This window comes from Pseudorca crassidens, chromosome 2 (assembly GCF_039906515.1).
Source record: "Pseudorca crassidens isolate mPseCra1 chromosome 2, mPseCra1.hap1, whole genome shotgun sequence".
Classification (NCBI taxonomy): Eukaryota; Metazoa; Chordata; class Mammalia; order Artiodactyla; family Delphinidae; genus Pseudorca; species Pseudorca crassidens.
The window spans coordinates 53,106,800-53,122,151 of NC_090297.1; the positions used below are offsets into that span (position 1 = coordinate 53,106,800).

Below are 15,352 nucleotides of genomic sequence, written 5' to 3' on the forward strand. Positions count from 1 at the left end.
TCTTATAAGATGACTAAGATGAAATAGCTACCTTAAGTATTAAGCATACACATACACATTTCCAGAGGAAAACAAACATAGGAAATAAATATTTGAAGTAGTTGGGCAAATAGCAGAAGCACCTTCCTTTCCATTTACCATAGCATAAGCTAATTTCAACAGACTGAACAACTTATACATTGAATTCTTGATAAATCAAGTCAATAAGGGACAGCCAAAATAAGATGAAGAGAAAACACAAAAAGCCCCATATTTAAAATAAGCTATTGGGCTTCTCTGGTGGTGCAGTGGTTGAGAATCCGCCTGCCAATGCAGGGGATACGGGTTTGAGCCCTGGTCCAAGAAGATCCCACATGCTGTGGAGCAACTAAGCCCATGTGCCACAACTACTGAGTCCGCACACCACAACTACTGAGGCTGTGCGCCACAACTACTGAAGCCCACGTGCCTAGAGCCTGTGCTCCGCAACAAAAGAAGCCACTGCAATGAGAAGCCCACGCACCGCAATGAAGAGTAGCCGCCCCTCGCCATACTAGAGAAAGCCCGCATGCAACAACGAAGACCCAATGCAGCCAAAAATAAATAAATAAATTTATTTTAAAAAATAACTAAAATAAAATAAAATAAGCTAGTAATTTCAGGCCCTTCTCCACATCAGAACTACTCTTAGAAATTCCAAAAGGTAAGTAGTAGACAAAAGGCAAAGAAGAATCATGAGTCTTAGGTTATTACTAAAATTTTAACTATAAGTATATTTAAAATATGATCAATGTATGTGTCAAATGATCTTAGACAATGTTAATAAAGAAAGCAAAGTCTGACAGGACAGCAGGTACAAAAATAACCCACCTTTGAAACCAGGGCTCTCTGGGTAGCAAAACAGTGTTGTAGATAAACTGCACTTTGATTACAGGCCATGCTATGTAGTAGCACTTTCAGCACCCCACCAAGGATGCTCTCTTTGGATTCTGTTACAGAAACTGTCTGCAATTTAAAAATAGATAAATAAAATAGAGATGTTAACTGCAATTTGGTTAGAGAGATAGAATATGTATAAGTAACAAATAAAAATTTTAATAGGAAAAAGATAATGTAAGATCTAGGAAGACGTCAAGGAAAAGAAGCTGAGACGGATTTGGATAAAAAAAAAGAGGTGGAGGAGAATGAATAGGTTTTAAATGAGAAAAGAAGAGGAGCAAGGACATAACTTCTAGGATCTACTGATATTTAAATGTAACTATATGGTTCAATAAATACTTTTTCCCCCCAACCCTAAGTTATCAAATCTATACTACTTTAAATTCCTCTAATTTGTGTCCTTACCTGGACAACAATCTCTAATGTATCCAAAATGATTAGATTTGCTTCAGTAGCCAGATTTCCATCAATCAGTGCTTCATGTTCAATCTCTGCTCTTGACCTAATACAAAATATTATAAGAAATTATATTTATCTTTTAGAAAAGCCAATAGATCTGCAATTCAGAAAAGACTTAAAGATGCACAGAAATAAAAAACCTTGGAAACTTTTGCTTTTTCAGGGGAACCATTTTTCAATATTTGCCTGAATGCAAAGTTACAAGAGAATAAGGAAAAAGACAGTATTTTGCATATTTTAAAATGTTTTGTTTTAACCTACATTTTTTTCAACCATGCCAATACAGACTTTCTCACCCCATTACAGTGCTACAGTGCCACTACAGGCATAAATATTTAGTTTTCAGAGATGCAGCAAACACAGGAAAAAACTTTTATTCTGAATGGTACGTAGACACTAGGTGGTGCTATGTGGGCTTGTATTTAGAGCTGCTTTCATGTAAAGCAACATTCAAAATGTTTAGTATTCATACTACTATTTCAAGGATTTTCAACATATTTATTTAAGATAAAAGATCTTTTTAAAAATAAAGTTTTGTCTAATTTCCCCAAACTTTTGATACAAAAATTTTAATACAGAAAATGATTTAACTCTTCAGTGAGACTCTGGATGGCACTCATTAGAAATAAAACAACTTGATGTAATGAAGTGGTTTACTTGAATACTAATATTTACAAAAGTATTATTTAATGAAAATAAAAAACTTAATAACTATATATGATTTATGAGTAAAGACATTTGTTTTAGTTGCAATACATATACAGAAACTATATATTACATCCAAGTAGACAAAAAACACATAAATCAAAGCAAAAATAAAAGGATATATTAAATGCTAACTTTTCCAAGTTCTTAGATGTTAAAGTCTGAATCTTTATTACTGTTACTAAAGAGAACAGTCCATGAATTTACATTTACAAATTAAATTTAAGGAGAAAATACAACACAGTTAGAATTAAATTGGACAACAAAATATATAATGTTCAAACTTAAAATTCCAGCAAGATTTTGTGAAGAAACATGACAAAACAAGATGGTTAAACAAAAAGAATCACGAAAACACCAAAAAAAAAAAAGGGCTCCCTTAAAACATAGTAAGATAAGCAAAGAGAACACATTATACAAATGCAGAAATAAAGCAACATACTAATAGCATAGTATCTTGGTGATTTTTGATTTCTAAAAAACACAACATGTGGAAAAATAATAAAAGAAACGAACATGGACAGAGAGGACAGAAATGCAGAAACTCAAACTTTAAGAATTTTTAACACAGTTATATTCAGTATCTGCATTCCCTGCCAAATTCATACATTGAAAACCTAATGCCCAACGTAATGGTGTTAGGAGGTGCAGTTTTTGGAAGGTGATTGGATAATCAGGGCAGAGCCCTCAAGAATGGGATTAGTGCTTCTATAAAAGATGCCCCAGGGAGTTTGCTTGCCCTTAAACCATAAGGGGACACAACAAGAAGTCTGTAACCCAGAAGAGGGCCTTCACCAGACACCAAATCTGCTGGCGCCATGATCTCGAACTTCCCAGCCTCCAGAACTGTGAGGAATAAATTTCTGTTGTTTAAAAGTGACACAGCATGTGGTATTTTGTCATAGCAGCCTGTAGAGACTAAGGCAGTTTCTGACAATGCCAAACTCATCTATATGGTACTGACCCTGCTGCTTCTCTCTCTGCTGGCTCTCACAGGGACTTGCTTCCTGATTTTACTGTCTGAGAGCTAATATTTCTTGAAGTTCAACTGTGAGAATCCTCTAAAGCTTGGGCTGAAGATGGTTCTCAGATAGGGTGGCCAACCATCCAGGTTCACCTTAGGACAGGACTGGAAGGTTCCCTGCGACGTGGGACATTCACTACTAAAATGAGGAGTACTAGGCAAACCCAAATGAGTTGGTCACCATATGCTCAAAGCTGTGGGGGCCAATCAAGTTACTTGAGGGCTAACTTGTAATTACAAATTATCAGGAAAAAATATTAGCTGCATGACACCTGAAATGCCAAGTGTCAAGCTGAGCAACTTTACCTGTGGTTACCTGGGCAGTGAGAAAGGTTTACTTCCAGTTCCCCTTAGGCTGAAGATGCAGTCCTTTAGGATTGTTTTTGGCGGTAGAGTGGTCAGTTACTGTACCTAGTTTGCCTCCATGCTAGAAACAGAAGACTTGTAGTGTTTTGTCTTTCTTTATATTTTAAGCTTTAACAGGGCAAAGATTAGTTTTCTAATTTTTTGTAATCCTTGAAATATTTAGTTCAGTGTGACACCCAAAATATATTTAAAAAATAGTTGCCGAATGCATTTTCCAAAGGGGATTGTTGGGGGAAAATAGAGTAACATGTGAATATGTAACCTTTTGTTTTACTATAGCATATGAAAATTTCTTCCCTCAAATCATTTTTAATCTAAAATTTAAAAATAAAATATAACTATTTTGTCTTCTAAGATTTGAATGCCTAATATATAAAAAATAACACTAAAAGTAATCATTTTCCTCTGTATTTGAAACTCAACAAACCCATCAGTAAGATAAAACAGAAGGTTATATTACTTGTCAAGCTTCTCAGTGTTTTGACGCCAGTGAGTCATATCCTTCCTCCACCTCAGATTTTCTTGACTCCCAAAGGCACTTCCAGATGGGCTTCTCTCTGCCAAACAAATTTCAAAACCTTTTTTTAATGTTATTTCAGTCAGATCACATACATGTATATTTGCAAACATATAAGAAGTCCTACATAATGTTATTAATTTTATACACAGCCACCTTATCCTCAGTACAAGTGGAAAAACCAGACAATGATTTTTATTAAAAATTTTCACAACAGTTGCAGAAGAAATATATTTGCTAAATGTAATATTAAAAAACTGAACACGCTTTTAAATAAGCAAACTTTCTAATACTGACTCCCAAAATCCTAACCATGGTTTATAAGACCATGCATGATATGATCTTATTTCCTCCCACTCTTGTTTACACTACCATTATTGTGTGTGTGTGTGCGTGTAGTTTCACTACATATGCTACTGATTTAGGATGTGTGCAATGGTGGTTGTTCCTTTTACCTGATTGTTTTTCCCACAAATTTTCACTGGCCAATTATTCATCACCTCTGCAGAAAGGCCTTCCTCAACTCTCTACTACTTCCTTTCCTCTTAATTTACTTTCTTTCTCTCCATAGCACTTATGACCACAAGAATATAAGCTACTTAAGAACAGAGATTATGTCCATTTTGTTCACCCCTTTATGTCAGGTACTGACAAAGTGTCTGGCACATCCTGAGAACTCATAACTTTTTGTTTAATAAATAAATTAAGAAGGATTGAGGGGCTTTACTGGTGGCACAGTGGTTAAGAATCCGCCTACCAATGCAGGGGACACGGGTTCGAGCCCTGGTCCGGGAAGATCCCACATGCCGAGGAGCAACTAAGTCCGTGGGCCACAACTACTGAGCCTGTGCTCTAGAACCCACGAGCCGCAGCTACTGAGCCCACATGCCACAACTACTGAAGCCCGTGCGCCTAGAGGCCATGCTCCGCAACAAGAGAAGCCACTGCAACGAAGAGTAGCCCCTGCTCGCTGCAAATGGAGAAAGCCCGCGCATAGTAACGAAGACCCAATGCAGCCAAAGATAAATAAATAAATATTAAAAAAAAAAAAGAACTTTTAAGATGTACTCACTTTGCAACTTTCAAGTATACATTTGTTAACTAGAGTCACGGTGCTATAAGTTACATCCCTGGTACTTACGTATTTTATTACGGTGAGTTTGTACCTTTTGATCCCCTACACCCATTTTGTCCATCCCTACCCACCACCTCTAGCAAACACCTATCTGTTCTCCGTATCTATGAGTTTGGGGGGTGGGGGTGGTTTTTTTTTTTTAAGATTCCACATATAGAACTTCGTTTCTTACATTTAAACAGTGGTAGCTGTCCAAAGGCCACAAGATTAAAAATGTAACAAACATATCGGTAACAGCTCCACTCTCCAACAGTAAGCCTCAGAAAGAGCTACTGTATAATATAAAGAACGCTAAATTGGCAGTCAAAAGATCTTGGTTCTATCAGTTTATAATCTTAGGCAAGTTATTTACCTCTGTGAGTTTTATTTTATCTTAAAGATGAGGATAATTATTCATTAGGCTTTGGTAATAATTAAATGACCTAGAAAGTTAATTTCCATACTTTATAGAGGGTTGTTGTACATACTAAAAGAGTTAAAAGAAAATCAATAGGTACATTGTAAACTGTATATAACTGAAGTGAAAAAACAGTGCTCTATTAATTCCAAAGGCAAAGACTTTGTCTTATTCATTATTAAATTCCAAACACACATAGCATATAAAAGATATTTAAGTTTACTTAAAAAACAATCATTAAGTTAAATGGCCTATCAAAAACAATAATTAAAAAATATTCATGTAAATGTACATTCACATTTTAAGTCAACAAATATATATCGAGCTGTTAGCAAATGTCATGTACACAGATGACTAAGCCACGTCCCTGACCTTAAGGAGCTCTCAGCAACAATATTACTTTAGAATTTGCGAAATGTTTACACACACATGGTCACTACAAAGATGATAAGATCAACACTACCTTTTAAAATCTCAAAACAATCACAAGTGGATGAGGAAAGGGAAAGTGGGGAGATTAAGTGACATGGCCAAAGTTATACGGCTATTGGGTAGCAGACCAGGGATTAGAAACAGGTTTCAAATGCTACTAAATTGTCTTCTCTTGCTGATATTTGAGTTTAATGGGCAATATCTTTGCCTTACATACAGGGTATATTAAATCATTGCAAAACTAGGAAACTTTTAAGAGTAAAAAGTGATGCTACATAGAATAGATGACCAAGAGAACCATAATGTAAACTATAGACTCTGTATGATAATGAGCGTCAGTGTAGGTTCATCAGTTGTAACAAGTGTACCACTCTGGTAGGGGAGGTTGATAACGAGGGAGGCCATGCATGTGTGTGGGGACAGAGGATATATGGGAAATATCTGTATCTTCAGCTCAATTTTGCTATGAACCTAAAACTGCTCTTAAAAAATCTATTTTTAAAAATAAGAGATGCTATTAATAATCACACAAGGGCAAGAGAAACAAACTGAGATTATCCAGAGCAAACTGTATGTATGCTCACCCTACTTAAATAGGAATTCTAACGTGCAAAGAAATGGCTATTCAAGTTAATTCACAGTTACATTTAAAACACTATCTTAAAAGTGTAGAATTGTCACTGAAGACCTGCAAAAATGATCACTGTAATAGTGTTCAAGGAAACTGAAAAAAATTCTCACCAGAGGAGAAGATATTGTGTACATACCAAGCTGTCCTCGGCTTCGGCGCACCATTTCTTGCCTAGCACCTATGCTTCCAAGAATAGCTTCCTCAAGCTTTGCTCTCATGTCCTTTGATTTCTTAAAGGTCAAACTATTCATTCTTTCAAACACTTTCTTTCCCTAAAATTTAAACATTAGAAAAGAAGACACATTGAAGAAATTTTCTTCTTCTTTTCCACATTATGTTTCCCCTCCTGTTCATCTTTGCAATGGCACAATGATCACTTACTTTGTACTCAAAGCAAGATACACAAAGATAAAGCAGATCTAATAGCCGGTTTAGCTGCAGGACTGAGAGATCTGTAAACCACTTTTGTAAAACTGTCTCATCTGCATTCTTGAGAACCCAAAGCAGACAGATCAAAAGACTCCGACTTGATTCTGCTGAAAAGGTAGTGTGTTGTCTGCCACTCTGAAAATAAAAAGCAGTAGAATGAGACACAAAATGATCAAAGACCATTTCTTTTTTTCAGTTGTCAGTTGTTTTCTTCTAAAAGCAATACAACAATAATTGCTTTAAAATCAAATATTTCAAAAGAACCATTTGGTTTAGACAATACTTGTGTAACTCATATAGAACCTTAAACTTAAGGTCCTGACATTTAATGAACCTTTCCTAGCAATAGAAGATTGCTTTAATCTATGACAGGGCTTCCAGCAGACTATAAACGTTAACAGAAAACATAAAGGGAAAAACTAAAAGGTCCTATTATTAAAAACTAAGATATCTACCAAAGACTATCAGACATGATACAAATAAAGGAAAAAAAATGACTCTATATAAGACTATTTTAAGAGTATTATGTGATAACAAAATGTTTATCAGGTTTAGAGAATCACTATTTCCTATCAAGGGCCACTGACAAAATGAAAAAGTCTTAGACCACATATAAGTAAAAAGTATTTTTACTTAGAGCATATAAATTTAAGATAATATTCCCAAACTTAGATTTGTATTAGTATACAGTATGTGAAATACAAACAAAAACTAAGAACTTGTTTACAGTACCATTTATTGAATATTTACTCTCTTCCAGTCATCATACTGAGCTCTTTGCATATATTATTTCATTTAGTCCTCCAACAACATTACTAAGCAGGTTGTATCATCTCAATTTTACAGACAAGAATGCAGGATGACAATAATAATAATGATGATGGCAAACAATGATGATGGCAAAACATAACAAAATTTGAAATGTGCTAGACACTGTTCTAATTGCTTTTTCTTATTTAACTCTCAACAGTTTTATGAGATGGTATTAACTACTGTTTTTTCTAGTTTACAGGTAAGGAAACTAAAGGCTAGAGATTAAGCAATTTGCCCTAAACCACATTCTAAGAAAAAGTAAAGCCACAATTGTAGTCCAGGTTAACCAGACGCCTAAGCTTATACTCTTCACCATTATACTACATTCTAATATTTGGTTAATAAATATACTAAATTTTAATAAGAAAGCAGTGGATAGGATGTTGAGAGGAATTACAAAGGAAAGCCATGACCTCAACTTCTACTCTAATCTCCCCTCTATCATGCACGATGGTTTCCCTTGAAACCATCTAAAGATATAAATATTATTACTTACTCCATTCTACAGACAAGAAAACTGAGACAAGAAGTAGTTAAGTATCAATATTTTGTGAAAGTATTTTGCAATAAATGGTGGAACTGGGATTCAAATGCAGAACGTGTGGCTCCAGAAACCAAGCTCGTATCCACTATGTTTACTGCCTTTAATGGATGCACGCACATGTAAATAAATTCACGTACATAAACTCACTTAACCACTATGCTATACTGCACCTGACCTGGACACAAATAGCTTTGACTCCCACCCCCAAATCCACAGTCTCTCTCATAAGGAAAATGCTTCTTTATTTTAAAAGTAAGCACTTTCTACAGCAAAACTTTCAGGTATGCAAAAATATATTGACCAAATTCTCAATGACTGATTTTTTAAAACAAAATTTAAAAATTATACCGAATTTGACAAACAGGTACACACTAACATTTCCTATACCCCCACATAAACTGCCAATAACACAGTAACACAGTCTGAAGAAAGTTGGACAAACATGAAAAAGACTCAGTAATGCAAAGACACCAGGTTTCCCCCAAATTGTTCTATAGGATCAATGCAATTCCAATCAAAATACCAGCCAGGTTTTTCCTGGAAGTTGACAAACTAATTTTAAATTTAATGGGGAAAAGCAAAGGGCCAAAAATAGCCAAGGCACTCTTGAGGAAGAACCAGGCAGGATGGGGGACAAATTTGCTCTACCACATAGCAACATTTACTAAATAGTTAGAATAATTAAGACAGCTTGATATTGGCATATGGATAGACAAATAGTCTAATGAAATAATAGGAAGCACACAAAAAAATCCTATGCATATATGAAATTGTGACATATAACAGAGCTGGCACTATGAATCAGTGGTGGAAGGATGAATTATTCAATAAATGGTGTGAGATAAACGACTTCCCTAGGGGAAAAAAAAGTAGACTCCTACCTTGCACTATTGTACAAAAAATAAATTCCAGACAAAGAAAGAACTTAAATGTTAAAAGGAAATATAAAAGAACATATTTATAATCTTGGGAGTAGGACAGAATTTCTTAAATAATACATAAAAAGCGTAAACCATAAACCACAAAAAGATGATCATATTTGCTTACACTGAAATTGAGAATGTGTGTTTGTTCATTCAATTAATAAACAGATACATAGAAAAAGCACATCATAAATTAGTAGAAATTTGTTGCATATAAAACCAACATATATACACTACCAAATGTAAAACTGATAGCTAGTGGGAAGCTACTGCATAGCACAGGGAGATCAGCTCAGCACTTTGTGACCACGTAGAGGGGTGGGATAGGGAGGGTGGGAGGGAGACACAAGAGGGAGGAGATATGGGGATATATGTATAGCTGATTCACTTTGTTATAAAGCACAAGCTAACAGACCATTGTAAAGCAATTATACTCCAATAAAGATGTTTAAAAAAAAATCACTATGTTAGAATGTAAAAAAAAAACAAACAAAAAAACAACCTGAGATTTGTATCCAGAACAGTCTTTCTCAATCAAGTTTCTATGAGAGAATTAAGCCCTACAAAAAATTGGGGGGCTGTCTCCTCCATTCTCTCAAAGCATTAAAAAAAAAAAAAAGATAATTCTGGTTTGGTATTACCCATCAATGAATCTTCTGTGAAGGAAGAAACCACAACCCCAGGACTCTTATTATACATACAAGTAATACTGCAAATACAAAGTCCAGTACACAGTCACAAACTAGGCACACAAAGAAGCAATACATCATGAGTGAGAACTGACAAAACAGATAACAGAAAAAGGTACACTAAGACTTAAGGTATTGAAATTATCAGAGACTATAAAATAACCACACATTCTATGCACCCTTGCCCAAAAAATAAGATTAAAAATCATGACTGGAAACTTGAAAATATAAAGAGAAATGTTTTATTGAAAAGAAATAGCAGAAACAACAGAATTTAGAAAACTGAAAAAAATTTACCCAATAACCAAATTAAGAACTCAGTAGGTTGGTGTAATGTAATATCAGGTATAGTTAAGGAGAGAATTAGTAGACTGAAAGATAGATCAAAAGAAAAGTTCTAGCATGAAGCACAGGTTAACAAAAAGATGGAATACACAGAAGAGTAGAGACAAAGACGATACAATAAAAAGGACTAACATAAATTTAATTGGAATATGAAAGAGGAGAGACAGAATGGAGAAGAGGACATATTTGGACACATAACAGCTGAGAATTTCATAGAACTGAAGAAAGATGCTGAATCATAAATTTAAGAAGTCCAAAAAAGCTACCAAGCAGAATAAACATAAAGAAATTCAAAATTAGTCTCAACAATTGAAACCACAGAAAGCCAATTTTAAGGAGACAATCAAAGAAACGACAGAAAAAAAGACAAGTTATTTTCAAAGAAGTAACAGTTCGCCACAGCTGGCTTCTCAAAAGTAGCAATGGAAATGAGAAGACAATGGGAACAATGTCCTCAGCAGGCTGAAATAAAACAGAGGAAACTCAGATGCTACTTCTTAAAAAAGGAATCCTAATGAAGGTCAAATAAAGACATTTTTCAAAGAAACAGAGAGTTCATCACCACAGAACAGAAAATTCTAAAGGATATATTTCACAGAGTAGAAAAACATCTCATAGAAGTCACAAATTTGAGAAAGAATCAAGAGCAAATAAAGTGGTGAACACATGGGCAAATCTAAATAATTGATTCTATATAGCCATAAAAGAATAATAATGATGATGTGAGGTTTAATGATACATAAAACTAAAGATAGCATTTAAGTAGAAAGAAAGGTAAATGAAGTCAACCTGTTTTAAGATCCTTCTATTAACCAATGTGAAAGTAAAGGTAATGATTAATATTAGACTGAAATTTAAGAAAGCATATTCTTATTTGTAATACAATCACAAAAAGAAGAGAAACAGAATGTATGACTTCCAACCTAGTAGAGAGGAAAAAGTGGAATGAGGAAAAAATAAAATGAGAAAAAAATGATCCAAAAGAAGATAATAAATGAGACAAAGAGAAACACATAATAGGGGTGGGAAAACATGAAGTAAAATTAAAATGTTAAGTGCATTAATTTAATTATACTAAATGTAAATGAGTTTTAAAACTCTAGTGAAAGACAAAGATGAATAGACCAGATTTTACAAATATAAGACAAACTCTAACCATATGCTGTTTATAAAAGACACATTTAAAACATGAGAAAAAACAATGAAAGTAAAAGGATGGAAAAACTCATGCCATACACACACACATATACACACATACACACTAAGCAAAAGAAACCTAGCATAGCTATACCAGTATTATACAAAATTGACTTTAAGGCAAATAAAAAATAAGCATTACAGTTCATGTTGACAAAAGGTACAATTCATCAAAAATATAACAATTTTAAATTAGATATTTCATAATAAGGCCTCAAAGGAAATAAAACAAAATCTGACAGAATGACAAGAAGAAATTACACCACCACAGTTGTAGTGGGATATTAGAAAAAGTGAACAGAATTCAGTAAAGAGAAAGAAGATTTAAACAACAGGATTAACAAATTTGATGTAATGCATATAATGGATAAATATAGAACAAATGAAGAATATGCATTCTTTTCAAATATGTGAGATATTTGCAAAAACTGACCACGTACTAGACCATAAAACCAACTCCCACAAATATAACTAATTATGTAGAGTAAGTTCTCTGATCATTCAATTAGGCCAAAATCAGAAGCAAAAGGATTACTAGAAATTTTCGTATGACTGGAAATTCTCAAACAAAAACAATTTAATAACCCAAAAGTCTAAAAAGAAATCACAATGAACTTAAGATATATTTTGATGACTAATGAAAATGTTACCTACACACTGTGGTATGTAACTAAAACAATAATTAATTAAAAGAAAATGTTTATGATTAAAATATATATCAGAGAGAAAGCATGAAAAGTAGTGAGTTAAGCATCCATCTCAAGAAGTCAGAAAAAAGAACATCAATATAAACCAAAAGAAAGTAGAAGACAGTAAATAATAAAGATAAACATTCAAAAGTGAGGATCAACATTGACCCCAAATTGGTTCTTTACACAAACTAAAGAAATATACAAATTTCTGTTGAGACTGATTTAAGACAAAAGATATAAAAAGCCAGTCTCAGAAATAAAAATGTTTATTTCTACTATAGATGTTATAGACATTAAAAAGATCATAGAAGATATTTGAAACAACTCTGTATGCCAAGAAATTTGAATAAATTTCTGCTAGAATAAAATTTATAAAAACCAGTGTAAAAAGAAATAGAAAACTTGAACAGTCTTACAATCATTAAAGAAATTATACAGGTAATTTGAAAACTTTCAAAAAAGAAAACTGCAGGTATAGATGGCTTCACTCACAAATTCTCCAAATATTCTAGGAAGAAATAATTTCAATTTTAAACAAGTACTTTCAGGGAACAGAATAAAAGGGGAAATTCCCTAGCCCATTTTAATTGGCTAAACTACCCCTGATTCCAAAATCTGAATAGAACATTATGAGAAAGAAAAAAATCTTACTAACATGGTTACACAATCTTAAACAAAATACAGCAAACCAAATCTATTAATATACAATCATGAAAAAGCTGGGTTTAATTCAGGAATTCAAGGTAGGTTTAACACTAGAAAATCAACTGAAAGGGGTCACAGTAAAAGATTACAAAGCAAAATAAAATGACAGTCTCAATGGTGCAAAAAAGCATGATAAAATTCAACAACTATTCATAATTACAAAAATAAAACTCTTAGCAAACTAGGAACAGAAGGGGACTTCCATAATATAACAGAGGGTATCTTAAAAAAAAAAAACAAACCCCAAAACCAAAATCTTTAGCACCTATGTTTAAGAATGAAATGGGACGAGGGGAAGATGGTGGAAGAGTAAGATGTGGAGATCACCTTCCTCCCCACAGATACACCAGAAATACATCTACACGTGGAACAACTCCTACAGAACACCTACTGAACGCTGGCAGAAGACCTCAGACCTCCCAAAAGGTAAGAAAGTCCCCACATACCTGGGTAGGGCAAAAGAAAAAAGAATAAACAGAGACAAAACAATAGGGACGGGACCTGCACCAGTGGGAGGGAGCTGTGAAGAAGGAAAGGTTTCCACTCACTAGGAAGCCCCTTTGTGGGCGGAGACTGCAGGTGGTGAAGGGGGTAAACTTCGGTGCCATGGAGGAGAGCACAGCAACAGGTGTGTGGAGGGCAAAGCGGTGAGATTCCCACACAGAGGATTGGTGCTGACCAGCACTCACTAGCCTGAGAGGCTTGTCTGCTCACCAGCCAGGGCGGGCTGGGCTGGGAGCTGAGACTCAGGCTTCAGTCAGAGTGCAGGGAGAGGACTGGGGTTGGCGGTGTGAACACAGCCTGCAGGGGGTTAGTACACCACGGCTAGCCGGGAGGGAGTCCCAGGAAAAAGTCTGGACCTGCAGAAGAGGCAAAAGACTTTTTTTTCCCTCTTTGTTTCCTGGTGCGCGAGGAGAGGGGATTAAGAGTGCTGCTTAAAGGAGCTCCAGAGATGGCCGCGAGCCGTGGCTAACAGCACGGACCACAGAGACGGGCATTAGACACTAAGGCTGCTGCTGCCACCACCAAGAAGCCTGTGTGTGAGCACAGGTCACTATCCACACCACACTTCCGGGGAGCCTGTGCAGCCCGCCACTGCCAGGGTCCCAGGATCCAGGGACAACTTCCCCGGGAGAACGCACGGCGCACCTCAGGCTGGTGCAACGTCCTGCCGCCCTCTGCCGCAGCAAGCATGCCCAGCACTCCGTGCCCCTCCCTCCCCCCGGCCTGAGGGAGCCAGAGCCCCCAAATCAGCTGCTCCTTTAACCCTGTCCTGTCTGAGCAAAGAACAGACGCCCTCCCGCGACCTACACGCAGAGGTGGGGCCAAATACAAAGCTGTGACCAGGGAGCTGTGAGAATAAAGAAGAGAAAGGGAAATCTCTCCCAGCAGCCTCAGAAGCAGCGGATTAAAGCTCCACAATCAACTTGAGGTACCCTGTATCGGTGGAATACCTGAATAGACAACGAATCATCCCAAATTGAGAAGCTGGACTTTGAGAGCAAGATTTATTTTTTTCCTCTTTTTGTGAGTGTGTATGTGTATGCTTCTGTGTAAGATTTTGTATGTATAGCTTTGCTTCCACCATTTGTCCTAAGGTTCTATCTGTCCGTTATTCTTTTTTCCTTTTTTTCTTTAAAAAAATTTTTTTTCTTAATACTTATTTTTTATTTTAATAACTTTATTTTATTTTATCTTTATTTTATTTTATCTTCTTTCTTTATTTCTTTCCTTCCTTCCATCCTTCCTTCCTTCCCTCCTCCCTCCCTCTCTCCCTTTTCTTTCTTTCTTTTATTCCTTTCTTTCTTTCTCTCTTTCTTTCTCTTTCTCTCATTCTTTCTACTTTTTCTTCCTTTTATTCTGAGCCGTGTGGATGAAAGGCTCTTGGTGCTGTAGCCAGGAGTCAGTGCTGTGCCTCTGAGGTGGGAGAGCCAACTTCAGGACACTGGTCCACAAGAGACCTCCCAGCTCCATGTAATATCAAACGGCAAAAATCTCCTAGAGATCTCCATCTCAACACCAACACCCAGCTTCACCCAATGACCAACAAGCTACAGTGCTAGACACCCTATGCCAAACAACTAGCAAGACAGGAACACAACCCCACCCATTAGCAGAGAGGCTGCCTAAAATCATAAGAAGTCCACAGACACCACAAAACACACCACCAGACGTGGACCTGCCCACCAGAAAGACAAGATCCAGCCTCATCCACCAGAACACAGGCAATAGTCCCCTCCACCAGGAAGCCTACACAACCCACTGAACCAACTTTAGCCACTGGGGACAGACACCAAAAACAACGGGAACTATGAACCTGCAGCCTGCAAAAAGGAAACCCCAAACACAGTAAGATAAGCAAAATGAGAAGACAGAAAAACACACAGCATATGAAGGAGCAAGATAAAACACACCAGACCTAACAAATGAA

At 35.9% G+C, this 15,352-nt stretch overlaps 1 protein-coding gene across 6 annotated transcripts in view; it reads right to left on the bottom strand.

Annotated features, from left to right (window-relative positions):
- The window catches only part of DOCK7 (dedicator of cytokinesis 7), a 208,106-nt gene that overhangs the window by 35,685 nt on the left and 157,069 nt on the right, over nucleotides 1-15,352 (bottom strand). For all 6 annotated transcript variants that reach the window (XM_067726375.1, XM_067726373.1, XM_067726376.1 and 3 more), the window contains 5 exons: nucleotides 6,966-7,148; nucleotides 6,721-6,856; nucleotides 3,933-4,029; nucleotides 1,324-1,420; nucleotides 850-984 (listed from right to left, as the gene is read on the bottom strand). In XM_067726375.1, the coding sequence (XP_067582476.1) occupies nucleotides 850-984; nucleotides 1,324-1,420; nucleotides 3,933-4,029; nucleotides 6,721-6,856; nucleotides 6,966-7,148 (648 nt within the window). The remainder of the gene's footprint in view (nucleotides 1-849; nucleotides 985-1,323; nucleotides 1,421-3,932; nucleotides 4,030-6,720; nucleotides 6,857-6,965; nucleotides 7,149-15,352) is intronic.